This window comes from Myotis myotis, unplaced genomic scaffold, assembly GCF_014108235.1.
Source record: "Myotis myotis isolate mMyoMyo1 unplaced genomic scaffold, mMyoMyo1.p scaffold_m19_p_14, whole genome shotgun sequence".
NCBI lineage: Eukaryota > Metazoa > Chordata > Mammalia > Chiroptera > Vespertilionidae > Myotis > Myotis myotis.
In genome coordinates, this window is record NW_023416318.1 from 32,057,665 (window position 1) to 32,073,353 (window position 15,689).

Genomic DNA, 15,689 nt, shown 5'->3' on the forward strand with positions numbered 1-15,689 from the left:
TCACAACACACACGCTCAGCAGGGGGTGGTCCTCTGGAAGCAGAACAGCCAGCGCTGAGAGCTAAGAATAGTTCAGCTCTTCCTCTGGTTACCCCCAAGCTCTGGGAACCCTTCTAGCCCAATGGCACAGGACATGGGGCTGCAGGTCACTGCCAAGTCCATGTGACCCTTGCAGGGTGCACCTGGGTAGAGGCCTAGGGAGTGCAAGTGTTGTGCCTCCCTAGATTCCCCCAAAAGGGATGAGTTTCCTGGGGGGTAATTTTGGAATGCCCACGTGCCATCCACAACTCGGACTCCCCCCTACAGTGGACCTCTTACCCCTTATCTAGAGCCCTGGCCGTTTGTGAACAAGGAGCCTAAGCTAGGCCCTCCTCCCATTTCTAATGCAGCTGTTCGGTGCAGGCTCCTCTGATCCAGGGTCCCTGCTCCTTGCGTGGTAAGGAGGACATCTACTCTAGGGCCCTGCCTCCTCCTGCTAGGAGCTAAGGGTGAGTAACAGCCGTCAGTAGGGAGGGCTGCTGTCTTCGCTCAGGGGGGCTGCTGTGTGGAGCCATACTTCAGGCCAGGGGGAGTGTGGTTCAAGGTTTAATAGAGGGAACAGGGGGCCTGCTAGGATTCCAGTCCAATCTACACTTAGGTCTATTCATAGCTTGGGCAGTTTTTTATTGTGAATCATGAGGATGATTTACAAAAGATTCTGGGAAAATCATGCAGATCTGCTGCAAAATGGAGTATCTGCCACCAACAGGCCAGAAGGAGGCTGGCGTGGAGTGCGGTCCTGTTTGTGCAGGGCAAGATCCAGGAGTCCTTGAAAGCACTGCATTTATATATGTGGCCTATGAAACATTTCCATGGAGGCCTTTACATCCAAGAGTCTCAGTGCCTCTGAAAATCCTCACCTTGCAAATGCTCACAAGGCTCACCCAAGGTTCACAGGGGGGATGGAGAGGCCCCAAATTCCCTTTTCCACCCTCAGCTCAGGCTGCTCACCCAACTAGGGCAACAGCCATCCCCAGTGTGGGCCGTGCCCCTTCCTCGCCTCAAGACCTACTATCCACCGCACAGAGGGAACTGAGAAGCCAATTTCCTTTAATTGATTACCACTTACCAAGCTGTGGTTACTCCTCTGAGAGGTCTATTTAAAGTTTCTGAGCTATACAGAGATAACAAAATAAAAAGCAACAGTGTGAGGCAAAGGATGATTATCAAATTGCCCTGGGAACCTTCCATGTGAAAACAGATATAAAAGGAATATTGAAAGGTATTAGTCTGTAAGTCTCACTGAGGTCAGAAGACTGGCGCAAACCCTCTTTTAAAAAGACTTTAGAAACAAAACTAGAAAATACTTCACACACACACTGCAGTCTTTGCTCAAATAAATTTGAGTTCCGGCCCTAGACTGACTGCATTAACATTGTTACGCTATTTTAAACTCGATGGTACAGCGAGAGCCTTACATACTTAAATTTTTTTTCTTTTTTTAATGCATGAGCTTTAAACTCGTTTTCTTACTTTAAATAGACGTATATTAACTCTCTGTTTAGGCTGCAAGACCTCCTAGCTTAGTATAACAGCCCAACAAAATAAGAGTGGATACAAACTCTGTAATTTACTCACAGGCATAAATGGATATATAAATGTAAAAATGTGCACAATTTTTATGCCATGCGTGGCTTCATTGTGACCTAATGTTTATAATATGTAAATAATGGCTTCCTTTTAAAGCAAAGAACTTTTAATATACAGATTCATCTGAAGTCCTTTTTCTTTAATATAAACAGAAATAGAAAAAAAATGCCTTTGCAATAAATACCCAATGACAAAGGTTACCATTGAAGGGATTTAAAATGACAGAAGTCAACAGAAAACTTTCCATATCATACTTCTACTTTCATATGAAGATATTGCTATCAAAGGAAAAGACTCAAGAAATTCTTTGATAAAAATAATCTCACACTATCTTTGAAGCAGTTTCATTTATTTTACTACCCACTGTGTTCCTTATCTGAAGGCCAAGGGTAAGAAGTTTCCTGGTTATGATTAGGAAAGAATCTGATAGATCAGAAGACCCAATTGAAGTTGGACATAATAAGTATTAAAGTATCACATGACATTAATCCTGCCATTCCATTACTCTCTCCATCTCTGCGCGCAGACTAATTATTCTGAACCAGTGTTCGGGTGGAAACAGGAACTACTTACCCCGGGCTGGAGCAATCTCTTTATTGCATCGACCAGGCTGGCTCTGTACTGGTCCAGAAACAGGCTGCCATTGAGAAGAGAGCAGAATCCAGATTAAACTGGGTTTTCAAGTCTAATGATACTAATGGAGGCAAGTACAGGGCTAATTACACATGTTTACTCAACGCTCAAGAAGAGACATTGCATTTTTCTATTCAAATGTCTTGCTGGGGAGAAATAAAGTAAAGATACTGTGGTTAGTGGTACTGCAATGGAAGCGAAGCTAAGTCATCAACATGCAATGGGCCCGGGTTATTCACACACACTGGGCCCCAGGTTATTGTTAACGGGACGATTTCTAAGCTTCTGTTTGGAGGAAGCTCTCCCAGCACTTGCTGCCATTGGAGCTCAGTCTCTGTAGACCCGGGCCCCCCGCACACGGAGGGTGCTGTGCGACCGCCCTCCAAAAATAAACCGCTGAATCATCTCCGGTGGGGACGGCTTTTAGTGACTAGGAATAGCACTGAGGTTAGATTCCACCAAGGACCTAGGACTAAATGGTTCCGAAAACAAAGAACAAAGGTAAGGTTTGGGCAACGCATCATGGAGACCATGGCAACTCTGGATTCCTCCCGCTTGATCTCCATGTTGATTTTTTTCCAGTTCGCTGTCATCTTTCTTTTTTATCCTCTGGTCTCTGGAGAATTTGTTGTAGCTCTATTGTCCCTTTGGTTAGGTTGGCCTGACCCCCATGTTCACCAGGCCTTTCTTGGAAAGCTTGGGACAGAGTTTGCTTATCTGGGACTCGCAGGCTAGGACACTGGGCAGCCTTGTGCACCAGCCACCCCAGGAGGAACCTAAGTGGAAGCCCTCTCCCATTCCCAATGCTGTCGTTGGGTGCAGGCCCCTCTGATTTCGCCTCCCTGCTTCTCACAGAGCATGAGTAAGTACTGCCTACTCCAGGGCCCTGCCCCATCCTTCTTGGAGCTGAGGGTTTCGGCCGTCAGCAGGAGCCGCATTACAGGCAAGGGTGGGGTGTAGTTCACCGTTTAATAGAGCTATGGCTCTGACCTCTCTGCTATGTCACCTTGACAAGTCACTTCCCATGAGGCCTCTGTGTCTTTATCAATAAAGGCCCACTTCTGTGGCTGTGGTGGAATCAAATTAATAATACATATTAGTTGGCAAATATTTGTTTTTATAAAATCTGCCTTTAAGTCATGTGAATCAGTGACTAATAACCATTAAGGATGGAAAAGGAAGAAATCAAGTTATATCTAAGTGTCTTAAAACTTTTTCTCTTCGGGACTATATACCTTATTCTTTAGTGAGGTAATGATATCCTAAGTTTTAATAATTAAGCATTCTGGTTTTGTTTTTTAAGAAGATTATCATTGTGGGAGGATATCTCTGTCCGGTACTCAGGCCTATAGAAAACCTGGCTGGTTGGGGTACATAGCATTAAGCAAAAGACCCTGCTCAGTTTATACCTGTGCATCCTAAGAGCTGATAAGATCATTAGAATAAAAAACAGCATCTTAAAAGCTGAGTTTAAAACATAACCTTAAAAAGTACTATTTCTACTTAATGTTGGTAATGGTGACAGGTATATTAATTAGCATCCCAACTTACTGAAAAAATGCAGCTCAACACATAGGACACATTCCAAATACAGTTATCCAAATACAGTAATGTCGTCTACTCCATCCAAACCAAATTTCCCAAAAGTAATTCCTGTAGTTTTCTAAGTGGTCTTTATTCCAAGCAAGCTCACCTGTCTCCTTAGCTCTGATGCAGAATTTATAATGCTTTGCAGGATAGTCCTATGAGCAATTTCAATGTGCTTTAGTGGGAGTGATATATAATCTCGGGAAAATTCGCCCCTTAAATGGTCCTAATGGGCTCAGAGAACAGCAGTAGCTTAAGTGGATCTATTTAAAAAGGCTGAGAGGGTCAGTGATGGGGATGGAGATACCGTTTCAACTCTCCCCTTCAGTTACTGATCAAAGTGCATCGACAGTCAGCCTAGGTCGGCCATTAAAACACACACAGATGTGCACACACACACACACACACACACACACACACACACCCCTCTACAGAATTCACTCGTGGAATCAAACTTGCTTTGTTCTATTGATCTGAACCACAGATTTTATGAGAAAGGAAAGGTGGCAGGCCATTTTCATCCCTTCCCTTAGAATCAGTCTGTTTTGAGCAGCGCACAGAGCATTTGCAGCTCCTCTCATAGGGAAATTAATTAGTGCAGAGGAAAGGAGGCATTTCTCTGTCACTATCCACAAAAAGGAAGACCTCTTGTGATTTTCAAGGTGAAATGTGCTCAGTTACATTCGATGTTTCAGATTAACTTGCAGCGGAAGAATGGCCTCCGTCAGTAGTTATCCACTGACTGCTGTGGAAGCTGGCCCTCGTGCCCTATGCTGATCCCACTTGCTCTGCCCCTTAGGTTGCAAGATCTTGGGCACATTGCACATCGTTTTGGGACTGTGTCCTCAGGTGTGAGGGGAAAGGGCTCACTACGTTTGGGTTAAAGATCTTTTCAGGAGTAAAATTCTTTAAGGTGTGACTTAGAAATATCCATGATTACAGCATCTGAAAGAAATCAAAGAAATTCTAGAACCTATTTTGAAAAAAAATTTTTTCCCACAAAAACCAAACTTAAACAAAAATCATTAAAAGTAAAAAAGAATAGAAAATAGAAACAATCCAGTGTCCATAGTGAAAATGCTGAGAGCAAGGGAGGTGATGTGCCTTCCCCATTTCTTTCCCACATCGGGCTGCAGGAGTGCCCAGGTGGTGCTGACTCCCACACACCTAGCTCCACGCGGCAGGCTCCGGGTGGCATTTCAGACTCTCTCCGAGCCGTTGGAGTCCAAGGGTGCAGAATCGTTTTCATTTCTGCAGAGCTACAATAAACTGGAAAGCCATCAAATGCTGAATGAGAGCGTTCACTGGATAAAAAAAAATAAATCTGACTTCCAGGCTCTTAGATTACTGGGGCTGAGCAGGAGTCTGGAAAGGCAGGCTTAATAGGAGCAATCACTCACTTTTCTAAGCTCAGCAAGGACTGGGCCGGACTGCATTCCAGTGCAAAGGAACTCATATTAAATTCAGCATTAAACAAGTCAACCAAGGAACTTAATAGGCAGGTGTGTGTGTTTTTTTACACCTCTGGTTAAATATTCTAATATTTTGATGCTTGTCCACAGCATCCCTTTTGCAGTACCTCTATTTTCCTTTCTGCTTATTTCAAAGTTGACATTTTACAAGTTATTTAGGAACTGCTGAACCATGAAACTATATTTCATTGTCAAAAATGCTGAACAGTTAAATAATGACTAGCTTTCACAGCTTTCCTTTTTATTTTATAATCTAGTCGAGCTAATAATTTAGATGTGAGCCAAGAGACTATGTCTTCTGGGAAATGAGTTATTTCCCCTGGTACCCACAGGTTTGTGAATGTTTGAATGTAAATATATGAATATATGAATGATTCAAGAACATAAACATATCACCGCCTGTTGTAATCATGTGCATTTTTACTTGAGCCACAATGTGGGTTGGGAATAGGTTTGTGAATAGAGCTTGTTTTCATGTAAATGGGATCAAGCAGTACCACTGGTTAGCTATTCAGGGAATCAGACAATGCCATCCTTGCTGGAAATGCTTCAATAAGAATTTAATCCATGTGCCTAATATTCAAACTCTGTGACTCTTGCTTCATATTCCCGTGGCCTAATCCAGATCTCATTGGCTGACAATGACTGAAGGATGGGGTGAGACTTAAGTGATCTATCTATGTGTGGTACCTATTTTTGGCACTGAGCATTTCAGGTTTCATCTTGGTGGTAGTGTCTAAAGGGAGCTTTCTTTTCCTCCTCTGTGACATTCAAAGAGAGAGAGAGAGAGAGAGAGAGAGAGAGAGAGAGAGAGAGAGAGAGAGAGAGAGAGAGAGAGAGAGAGAGAAAAGCTGCATGGTCTGCCTGCCTGCCCCTAGAAGCAGCATCCAGGCAGAAACTCTGATAGAGAAATGCCAAACCTACAGGACAATAAAGAGCTCATGGAGCCCTGGGCCTCACTGCTATCGGCACAACATGCATATTACAAACACTGCTGTACTTTCTAAGTTTCTAAGCAGCTTACCCATCCCTGTGAATATGAAGAGAGACCATTCCCAAAGCATTTCTTTTGGAAATAATATCAGCATCGCAGTGAGAGTAGCTTAATGTTTCACATTTCCTAATGGGAAATTATAAACAGGCTGACATTCTGGCACTTATAACACCAGGAAAAAAACCCACTGAATTAATGCATAGAAAAGCCATTTATAAAATGAAACTTGGTCTATTTAGTTCATTTGAATTCATACATTCTCACAGAGCCACTAGATGTGTGTGTTTGTGATGTGTGTTTGTGATGTGTGAGTATGTGGTGTGTGTACACTGTATTATGTTATACTATATTTGTAATGAAAGCGTTAAGTGAATATGCATTATGTATACCAGTTGTATGTGATCCTGTTGTTGGCAAGGAAAAAAAAAGACTATTTTTCAAACATGTTGTGTGGCTATTTTTAACCTGAAAACATTAATCATAAAAGAGCTTAAATCTTACTTCCTCTGCTTGTCTCTCTGGTACAAATAGGATGACATGGTGTAAGTGCCCACAACACAAGGTATGACAAGGACGGGCTGTTTTGATATTTGTGCAAAGGACAAATGTAACCCAAATCTCTTGGCCAGCCCTGACTTTCCCCACGTAATCAGAGCCCATCCATGTGCGACCCATCTAAGCCTCCAAGAAGATGCTGCCCTCGGTCCCTCTTTCTGCTGCTCTCTGATCTGACTTTCCTGCTTAATCTGATCTAATCCTGCCAGCATTATCTTCATCTGCGCAATGAAACCTGGAGGATCTTTCTCATATTCGGGAGGAAAGTCACTTACTAAATTACATACTCAAATTATATGGTGAGATTTTATTTCCTTATTTTCGATTAGATGAAGGATGTAATATTGAGACACACTATCAATGATTAATCAGGAATCTGTTTCTTCCTTCTTTGGAACAGGTTTTCTGAAACTGGGTTCAAAGACACTAAAAGGGCATGGAAAACTAGAAAATCTCAAGCTAAAAATAAAATGAAATATTAATTTTTTATTGAGAAGTACTAATCAGAAGAAAAAAGAAAGAAAATCTAATTTCATTAACCTGGGTAGAAAAGTTACCCATTAAAAATTGTATTAAATAATAATAATCATAATAATCATAATAAAGATTTCCTGAAAATGTCATCCTATTCACTCAACTCTCTGAGAGGGAGTCTTCTCTGGACTCTGAGTCTTATGATTCAGTTTATCAACATAATAGATCTTTAGAATCTGAACTTAGGTGTCATAAAAACATCAAGATAAACATACAAATAAGATCTTACTCTTAACAGGAAAAATAATTGTGAATTGTCAACATTTCCCATACGCTGAAACAATTATTATTCAACACACATGAAGAAAATACATAAGATTAGTTGAAATCATTATTAAGGTTTGGTACATATTTATCCTGTAACTTAGGATCAGACTGTCATTAACAATTAGTAGACTGGGCTAAAAGAGAAGACAAAATATGTAAATTATTTTTAAAAAGCAGGCATCTGACAGAGATTTTAATATTATTATTTGCATAACAATTAAAATGTAATTTTATAATTCTTATTTTATGTATAATTAAATATCATAATTGAATACATTGAACAGTATTAGATAGCAAACATACATTTTAAGAAAAGCTATTTCCCTAAAGATATTCCATAGATATGTTTATTTGCTGGAGCGTATATGTGTGCACACATACATATATTCCCTTATATCAATAGTCAGATCTCTCCTAAGAAGTAAGCTAATTGAGCTGCTTGTGTTGATAAACTCCTTTTTCTCCAGACTATTCCTCTCCGAGCCATAATTATTTGCAATTTGCCTAAGTCGTCCATTTACTGATACGTCAAGCATGAAACAGAGGCAATTCCAGAAAATGGAAATGCTTCTCAAAATCAATCTTTGGGAAATAATGTGGTAGAAGTTACTGTGTGATAGGAGACTACCTTATAACTGTCACATGGAGATGAATATTAATTTGTTGAGGTTAAGGTGGCTTTGTGCTTCATTTGTTGACTTTGCTTAGCCGACAGCAAAACAGCACAGCCCAATTACTCCAGCAAAGCTATTTTTTTTCCTAACAGGAGTTTTATGATTTTTATGTACTTACCAGTCAGCACACATAACCATGTCAAAATGTCCTTCCAGTTGAGAGACATCTGTCTCATTATCCCATCGTAAAACGCTTGAGGGAAAAAAAGATTTTTTAAAAATTATACTTAGGGGTTTTTGTGTTGTTGTGTTTTTTTTACTTTTGATTTTGAGCTATTAACATTATTTTTCATGGCACTTGAAATTATTTAAAAGGCACATACAAACTATTTCAAAAGGTATAATAAAAAACTAGAACATAACGGTCTGTTCTATATTTTATTTAGTCATCAACTCAAGAAGAGGAAGAATTCTCTATTTAAATATAATAGTTAAGCTTTTGCTAGGTTTTATATGTTTCTGGAGATGAACTAGGGAAAAATATCTTATCTTTACCATAGTCATTAGAATGAATCTAGACTCAACATCTGTAAGGTACATATTAAAATAAAAGTATTTCCCCATCTGACCGAAATACAAATTTGAAAAAATAAAGGATGTGAAATAGCATATATTGTGCTTGGCATGTCAGTTGCATTTCTTACTAATGAAATGAGCAATCGGGCAAGATGGAGGAAAAGACTTTCACTTAGCAGTTCTCAGTTTTCAGGTGCAGTTAAAAAATCACCCATCCTGACAGTCTCCCCAATAACCTCAACATTGCTAAATTCGGGTCAGTTATCAGTCTTCATTTTACTGGACCTATCAGCCTAGAACTGTACCCTGAACTCCAAGTTCATATATTCAACTTCCTATTTTAATAGTTCCACTTGGGACTCTAGCAGACATCTCAAACTTCATATGTTCAATATTAAATTCCTCCTCATTTCCCTCTCTCCCCTCCCCCCAAATTCATTTCATGCACAGTCTTTCTCAGCTGCTAAACCCATCTTTCCAGTTGCTCAGGCCAAAAACCTTGACTATGACTATATCCTCAATTCTTTTTTCTGTTGTACCCACGTTGGATGTGCCAGGAAATGTAGTCATTCTACCTTTGAAATATGTCAAAATCCACCTTCTATCCTTCTACTGCTCCACCCTAGAAAGAATTATTATCATCTCTCATCTGATTTAATTCAGTCTCCTAATTGGTTTCCCTGCTTCCACCTATCACCCCACAATTTCTGCTCAAAAGAGCAGCCAGAATTATCCTTTCAAAACATATTTCCAATCATAAACCTTGTCTTCTTACTATCTTCTAATGGCTCCTCTCTCCACTCATAGTAAAAGCCAGTCTTGATAATGACCCGTAAGACCCTATTCAATCCGGTTCCCATGCTGACCTCATTTCCTATGACTCTTCCCCTTGGTCTTTGCTCTAGCAACAGAGGTCTCTCTATGATTACTTGAATACACCAGGCATGCTTTTGCCTTAGGGTCTTTAAATAGGCTGCTTCCTTGTGTAAATGCTCTTCTTCCATACAACCCATGGCTCATTCCCTCATCTCCTTCAAGTCTTTGCTCAAATGTGTTACCTTCTCAAGTAAGACTTCCATTCTGCTTAAAACTGCAATCATTAATTTCCACTTCAGTATTTCTGAACCCCCTTAACCTGCTCTTTATTTTTCTATAGTGGTTATTACCCTTTAATGTGCTATATTACTGAATTATTAATTTTGTTTATTCTCTCTTTCTCAGGTAGAACTAAGCACCATAGGGACAAATATTTTTTTAAAACCTGTTTTGTACCAGGATGTATCTTCATTGCCTAGAACAGTCCCTGATACCTAATAGCTGTTCAATAAATACGTCCTATCAATGAATTCTGTATGAGTTTCCCTAGCATAGTGCCTGGCACCCAGAGAGCACTCAAGAAATAGAGGTTCCTATATTAAGTTGTTCTCTGAGTGGAGTGTGTAGTTTAAGCCACTTAAAATGCTTTCTGAAGATTCCTGCTTTTGGCAAAAATGGAGTAACAAAGACCTCATTTATCCTACTGCCTGAACCGCCCCCCCCCCTTCCACCTAAAAAAACCTACACAAACATATAAGCAATAGTTTTCAAGACACTGAAAATCAGCAACAAAGGACAGTGATCCTTGAGAGGGGTGGGGGTAATTAAGTGAGTCCTGCCATTGCCTCAGATTACTGCCTTGAGAGAGTTTCCAGGCCATAGCACAGCGGGGAAGAACTAAGGTGGAAGCAGGTAGACTCCCTGAAAGTCTAAGGAAACCAAGGCGATTCCAGTTTACAGTATAGAGTACCAGACAGGAGATTGCTGCAGAGAGAAAATTCTGAAGAACTGTGGAGAGTTCCCCTGGAGTCTTCTACAGAGTACTGATTGGTGCGAGTATATAAGGAAACTACTTGAGGTTAAGAAAAGAACCATCTGAGAGAAGTGGAGGGGACTGGACCAGTGTTCACTCAGGGCCAGGATAGTACCTGTTTCCACCAGTCAGACTAGAAAACTCCATAATTGACAGGATACTGGGTAGAGTCCTCAGCTGTATCTCATCTCGGTAGTGGAGATGTCAAGCCTCCAAATTCTTTTAGGGAGCCAGTATACTAGTAATATTAAAACCTAATAAAGGTTGCACAGTAAAAGTGTGGACCAATTTTATTGATGAATATCAATGCAAAAAGCTCAGCTAGCATCATGCACTACCGGTGGGAATGTAACATGGCTCAGCTACCTTGGAAAACAGTCTGGCGTTTCTCAAAAGGATAAACATAGAGGTTATGTGACCATATACACCCAAAAGAAATGAAACTTGTCACAAAAACTTGTACACAAATATTCATAGCAGCATGTTTTAAGCAGCATAAGAACTTTAAAAATGAAAACAACCAGATGTCCATAAAGTGATGAATGGATATGGTATATCCATGCAATGGAATATTATTTAACCATAAACATTAGTGAGATCCTCATAAGTGCTAAAACATGGATGAACCTCGAAACACTATATATTAAGTGAAAGAAGTCAGATATGAAACGTGACATATTGTACAATTCCATTTATGGAAAAGAAAATCCATGGAAACGGGAAGTAGATTAGTGGTTTCTAGCACTGGGAAGAAGAAAGGGTGGAAGGGAGTGGGAAGTGTCTGCTAAAGGGTATGGTTTTTCTTTTGGGGGTGATGAAAATACTCTAAAACTGACTGTCATGGTTGCATAACTGTGAATATGTTAAAAGACACTGAATTGCATACTTTAAGTGGGTGAATTGTATGGTATGTGAATTGTAGCTCAATAAAGTTGTTATCCAAAAAATCTCAGATAATATATTATTAGAGTAAAACAGCATGTTAAAGGAAGAATTAAAGCACCACAACTAAGTGACTAAATGTGCTGAGATGTTATAATACTAGGAAACCTGTTAACATGAACTGTCATAGTTGTAGGTGAAATAAAAACAATTTGATCATCTCTATACATGCTGAAAAGACATAACGTTCCATATTTATGATAATTTTTTAAAAATAGGAGTCAATAAAAAAATTCCTTAACAAGATAAAAAAAATATATTTTTGATACAAATAAAGCTAAGGCATACTTAGTGGTGAAATATTAGAGGATTATCAAAAAAGTAAGGCTCAAAGATGCCTATTATTTAATACTAGAGGCCCAGTGCACTAAATTCATGCAGTCAGGGCGGGGGTCCTCTCAGCTCGGCCTGCACCCTCTTGCAGTACAGGGGTCCTTGGGGGATGTCTGACTGATGGCATAGGCCCACTTGGGGAGCAGGCCTAAGCTGATAGTTGGACATTCTTAGCGCTGCCGCAGAGGTGGGACAGGCTCCCGCCACTGCCACTGCCACTGCCACTGTGCTGGCCAGCCGTGAGCCTGGCTTCTGGCTGAGCAGTGCTCCCCCTATGGGACTGCACTGACCACCAGGGGGCAGCTCCTGTGTTGAGCATCTGCCCCCCTGGTGGTCAGTGTACATCATAGCAACCAGTCGTTCTGCTGTTCAGTCTATTTGCATGTTAGCCTTTTATTATATAGTATTAGAGGCCCGGTGCACGAAATTCATGCACCCAGGGAGGGGTGTGTGTGTGTGTGTGTGTGTTTGTGTGTGTCCCTTAGCCCAGCCTGCGCCCTCTTGCAGTCCAGGAGCCCTCGGGGGATGTCTGACTGACTGACTCGGACATCCTTAGCACTGCCACAGAAGCGGGAGAGTCTCTCACCACCGCCACTGCGCTCACCAGCCATGAGCCTGGCTTCTGGCTGAGTGGCGCTCCCCCTGTGGAAGCGCACTGACCACCAGAGGGCAGCTCCTGTGTTGAGCGTCTGCCTTCTGGTGGTCAGTGCGTGTTACCGGTCATTCCACCATTTGGTTGATTTGCATATTATGCTATTATATAGGATAATATAATTCTGGAAACTTTTAGCCAATAAAATTATACAAAATAAAGAAAAGAGAGGTATAAGAATCAGAAGTTAAAATTATCATCATTTACAGAATATGTAATGGTTAATTTAAAATATTCAAGAGAATTGACAAACTATTAGAAATTTGAGGCAACTGAATATTTACTACACAAAACCCTATAGCTTTCTTTATATGCACATAAGTAACAACCAGTTAGAAAATGTAATGGAAGAAAAGATCTCATTTATAAGAGAAATAAAAAATGCACTTTCCACAAATAAGCTTAACAAGAGAAATGTTTTATTTATTTATTATTTATTTATTTATTTATTTTTTATTTATTTATTCTCACTGGAGAATGTTTATTGACTAGAGAGAGAGAGACTGGTTGCCTTTCACAAACTCCCCAACTGGGGACCAAACCCACAACCTAGATATGTACCATGACAGGCAATCAAAATCGAACCTGCGACCTTTCAGTGTATGGGACAACACTCCAACCAACTGAGCCACATGGGTCAGGAGGAAAGATTTTAAATGCTAGTGAAGCACCTAAAAAATAACTTAAATAGAAAGAAATCACCCTGTTCTTGGAAATGAAGACTCAAAGTCATAAAGATATCAAGTTGTAGTAAATCATATATTTCAATGAAAATGCCAATACCGCATACTCAAAATACCAACATAATTTTATAATAGTCTAGGGAGAAAGAATAATGCAAGGGACTAGTCTTTAACAGATATAAAAATATGTTACAAAGTTTCGGACTTTCCATGATTTGATATGAACAGACTAAGTCCACTTCTAAAAATTGACTCAGCAAACATACTTGCAAATGAACAGTTTATGTGCAGATGTGTTTCACCGCAGCATTGTTTGTAATGGCAAAGTAATGAAATAAGTGTCTATTATTAAACTAAAAAAAATGATTTTAGCAATAGATTATGATGTGTTCATCCTCTAAAAAAAAAAATTTAAGATTGCCCCTCATCCATTTAAAAGTGACAAAATCCTTTGAAAATGAAGACATCTTTATTTGATATGTAACTTCTGTGATACAAATATCTATTTACGAAGGTGGGATTTTTTTCCTTAAAACTGGAAGACATTTTCACAGAGGATGCAGTAGTCTAACCTGCACACCTTGCTATCAAAACAGAACGTAGCCGATTTTTGGTAGTAAGAGAGAGTTTGACCTGGCTAAAGAGTAGGGATCGTTGTGTCCAAGGAGTTAATAAAATGTTATTCTAGAAGAAAAGGCCTTAATTTTATATATGCTGCAGTTTAGAGGGCCCCTAAAAATATGGTGTCCCATATTTTAAAATCTGGCTCATTTTAATAGGAAAAAAAAAGAACTCTATCAAAATATCTGAAACTGGATGACATTCCTGTGGGAGTTGGTTTCTTTGGTGCAAAGAAGCTGGGGCATCAGTCCTTCTATAAGCATGTCAAGCAAATAAAAAATGTTATGTTAGTAATAAAAAGTACACTTAGTAATTTCATTTTTCCATATCTGACATCTCTAGGATTCTCAGCAGTGCTCAAGATTATGTTACCATAATTCTAGCAAACTCACTAATAGGTACATTTTATCAGAACATTTCTTTACGAGAGCCCTCAGCTTCCTTATCTCAGTTACCTTCTACTAACCTTCCTCTTCAACCTGACAAAGGACAGATAAATGCCTACTCACAATGTCGGTGTGTCTACAGACACTGCATGTGTCTGCCTGAGAAGAACCCTACCCTGAAATGAAAGTCAGCTATCTGATATATGCTCTAGTGTCTCTGCATCTCTAGCACTTTACTTTCCTCTCCTAAAAATTGTTTGGTTCCGTAAGTCTTGTCGATTCCTATCTTCCAAACTCTGCTCCTAATACAAATCTTAAAACTTTTCATATAACAGGGATAAAGTATACTAATTGCTTCAGAGTACAAAAACATATTAAGCAGAATCCTTGCCTTCAAAAACATTATTTGCCTCACTTGCTAGAATGTTAATTCTAAGAAGACATGGACGTTCTCAGTCGTGTTCATTAGTAAATCCACAGCACTTAGGATAGTACTTGGCAAAAGGGATCAAAATACTTGTCAAGAAATGGATGCATCAGTGAACATGAAAACAAAGACAACACACTTTGGACAATAAGAGAATGCACCGTTTTACTGTGGGACTATTCTAAGGCCAATTGAAGTTAAAAGAAGGAAAATATGAGGGCAGGCTAAAATAGTCAGGAGGAAATGGTAACTAAGTCATCCTAGAAGGAAGGACTTAGATGGGCGAGGAGGAGGGGAATAAGATTGGCAGAGACCAGAGATGGGAAGGACCAAATGTGTTAGGAGGAGAATGAAGAGGCCTGGGTGACAAGGGAGAGGGTGTATGAGGGGGAGCAGTGGAAGCCAGATTGAATGAAGAGAGTGAGGAAGGTGAGAAGACTGCAGAGGCCTGGAAAATCACCAACTGGATCCCACTGCGTTGGGGTTTCCGTTTAAAAATCATTTTTCACACCCCCAATTTAACCTCTAATGGAAAATGAGCCTCCGTAAAGATATAAATCTTAAAAAGAAGTAGGGCAATGGGGCCAATAGTCAATCCGGGGGGCCCACATAAAGGTATAATTTGAGTTATAAAAAAGTCTTAAAAGTTATAATAAGTTCCATAGTTTACTAAGACTAATGGTTTATCAAAGAACAATAAAAGTCACAGGCCTAAATTCACTAGCAATTTTCACACAAAGATAACCTTTTTTCTTAAGTAGAAATTCACTTTTAATATCACAGCGGGGTATATTTAATAGATTTTTAAAAAATTTTGTAACTGTTCATATTACCCATAGAATGACGCCATTCACTAATTCTGGAACACCTAGAAATATGTAGGCGTCAAAAGCTCTGAATGGTTCTTTATTAGACCGTCACCGTTTTGAAGACAG

General features: G+C 39.7%; 1 protein-coding gene across 3 annotated transcripts in view; it reads right to left on the bottom strand.

Annotated features, from left to right (window-relative positions):
- The window catches only part of CAMKMT (calmodulin-lysine N-methyltransferase), a 306,572-nt gene that overhangs the window by 11,762 nt on the left and 279,121 nt on the right, over window positions 1-15,689 (bottom strand). For 2 of the 3 annotated variants that reach the window (XM_036334700.1, XM_036334698.1), the window contains exons 8-9: window positions 8,464-8,538; window positions 2,203-2,266 (exon numbers count right to left, since the gene is read on the bottom strand). In XM_036334700.1, coding sequence (XP_036190593.1) covers window positions 2,203-2,266; window positions 8,464-8,538 — 139 coding nt within the window. The remainder of the gene's footprint in view (window positions 1-2,202; window positions 2,267-8,463; window positions 8,539-15,689) is intronic. The other variant, XM_036334699.1, reaches the window with a different exon arrangement.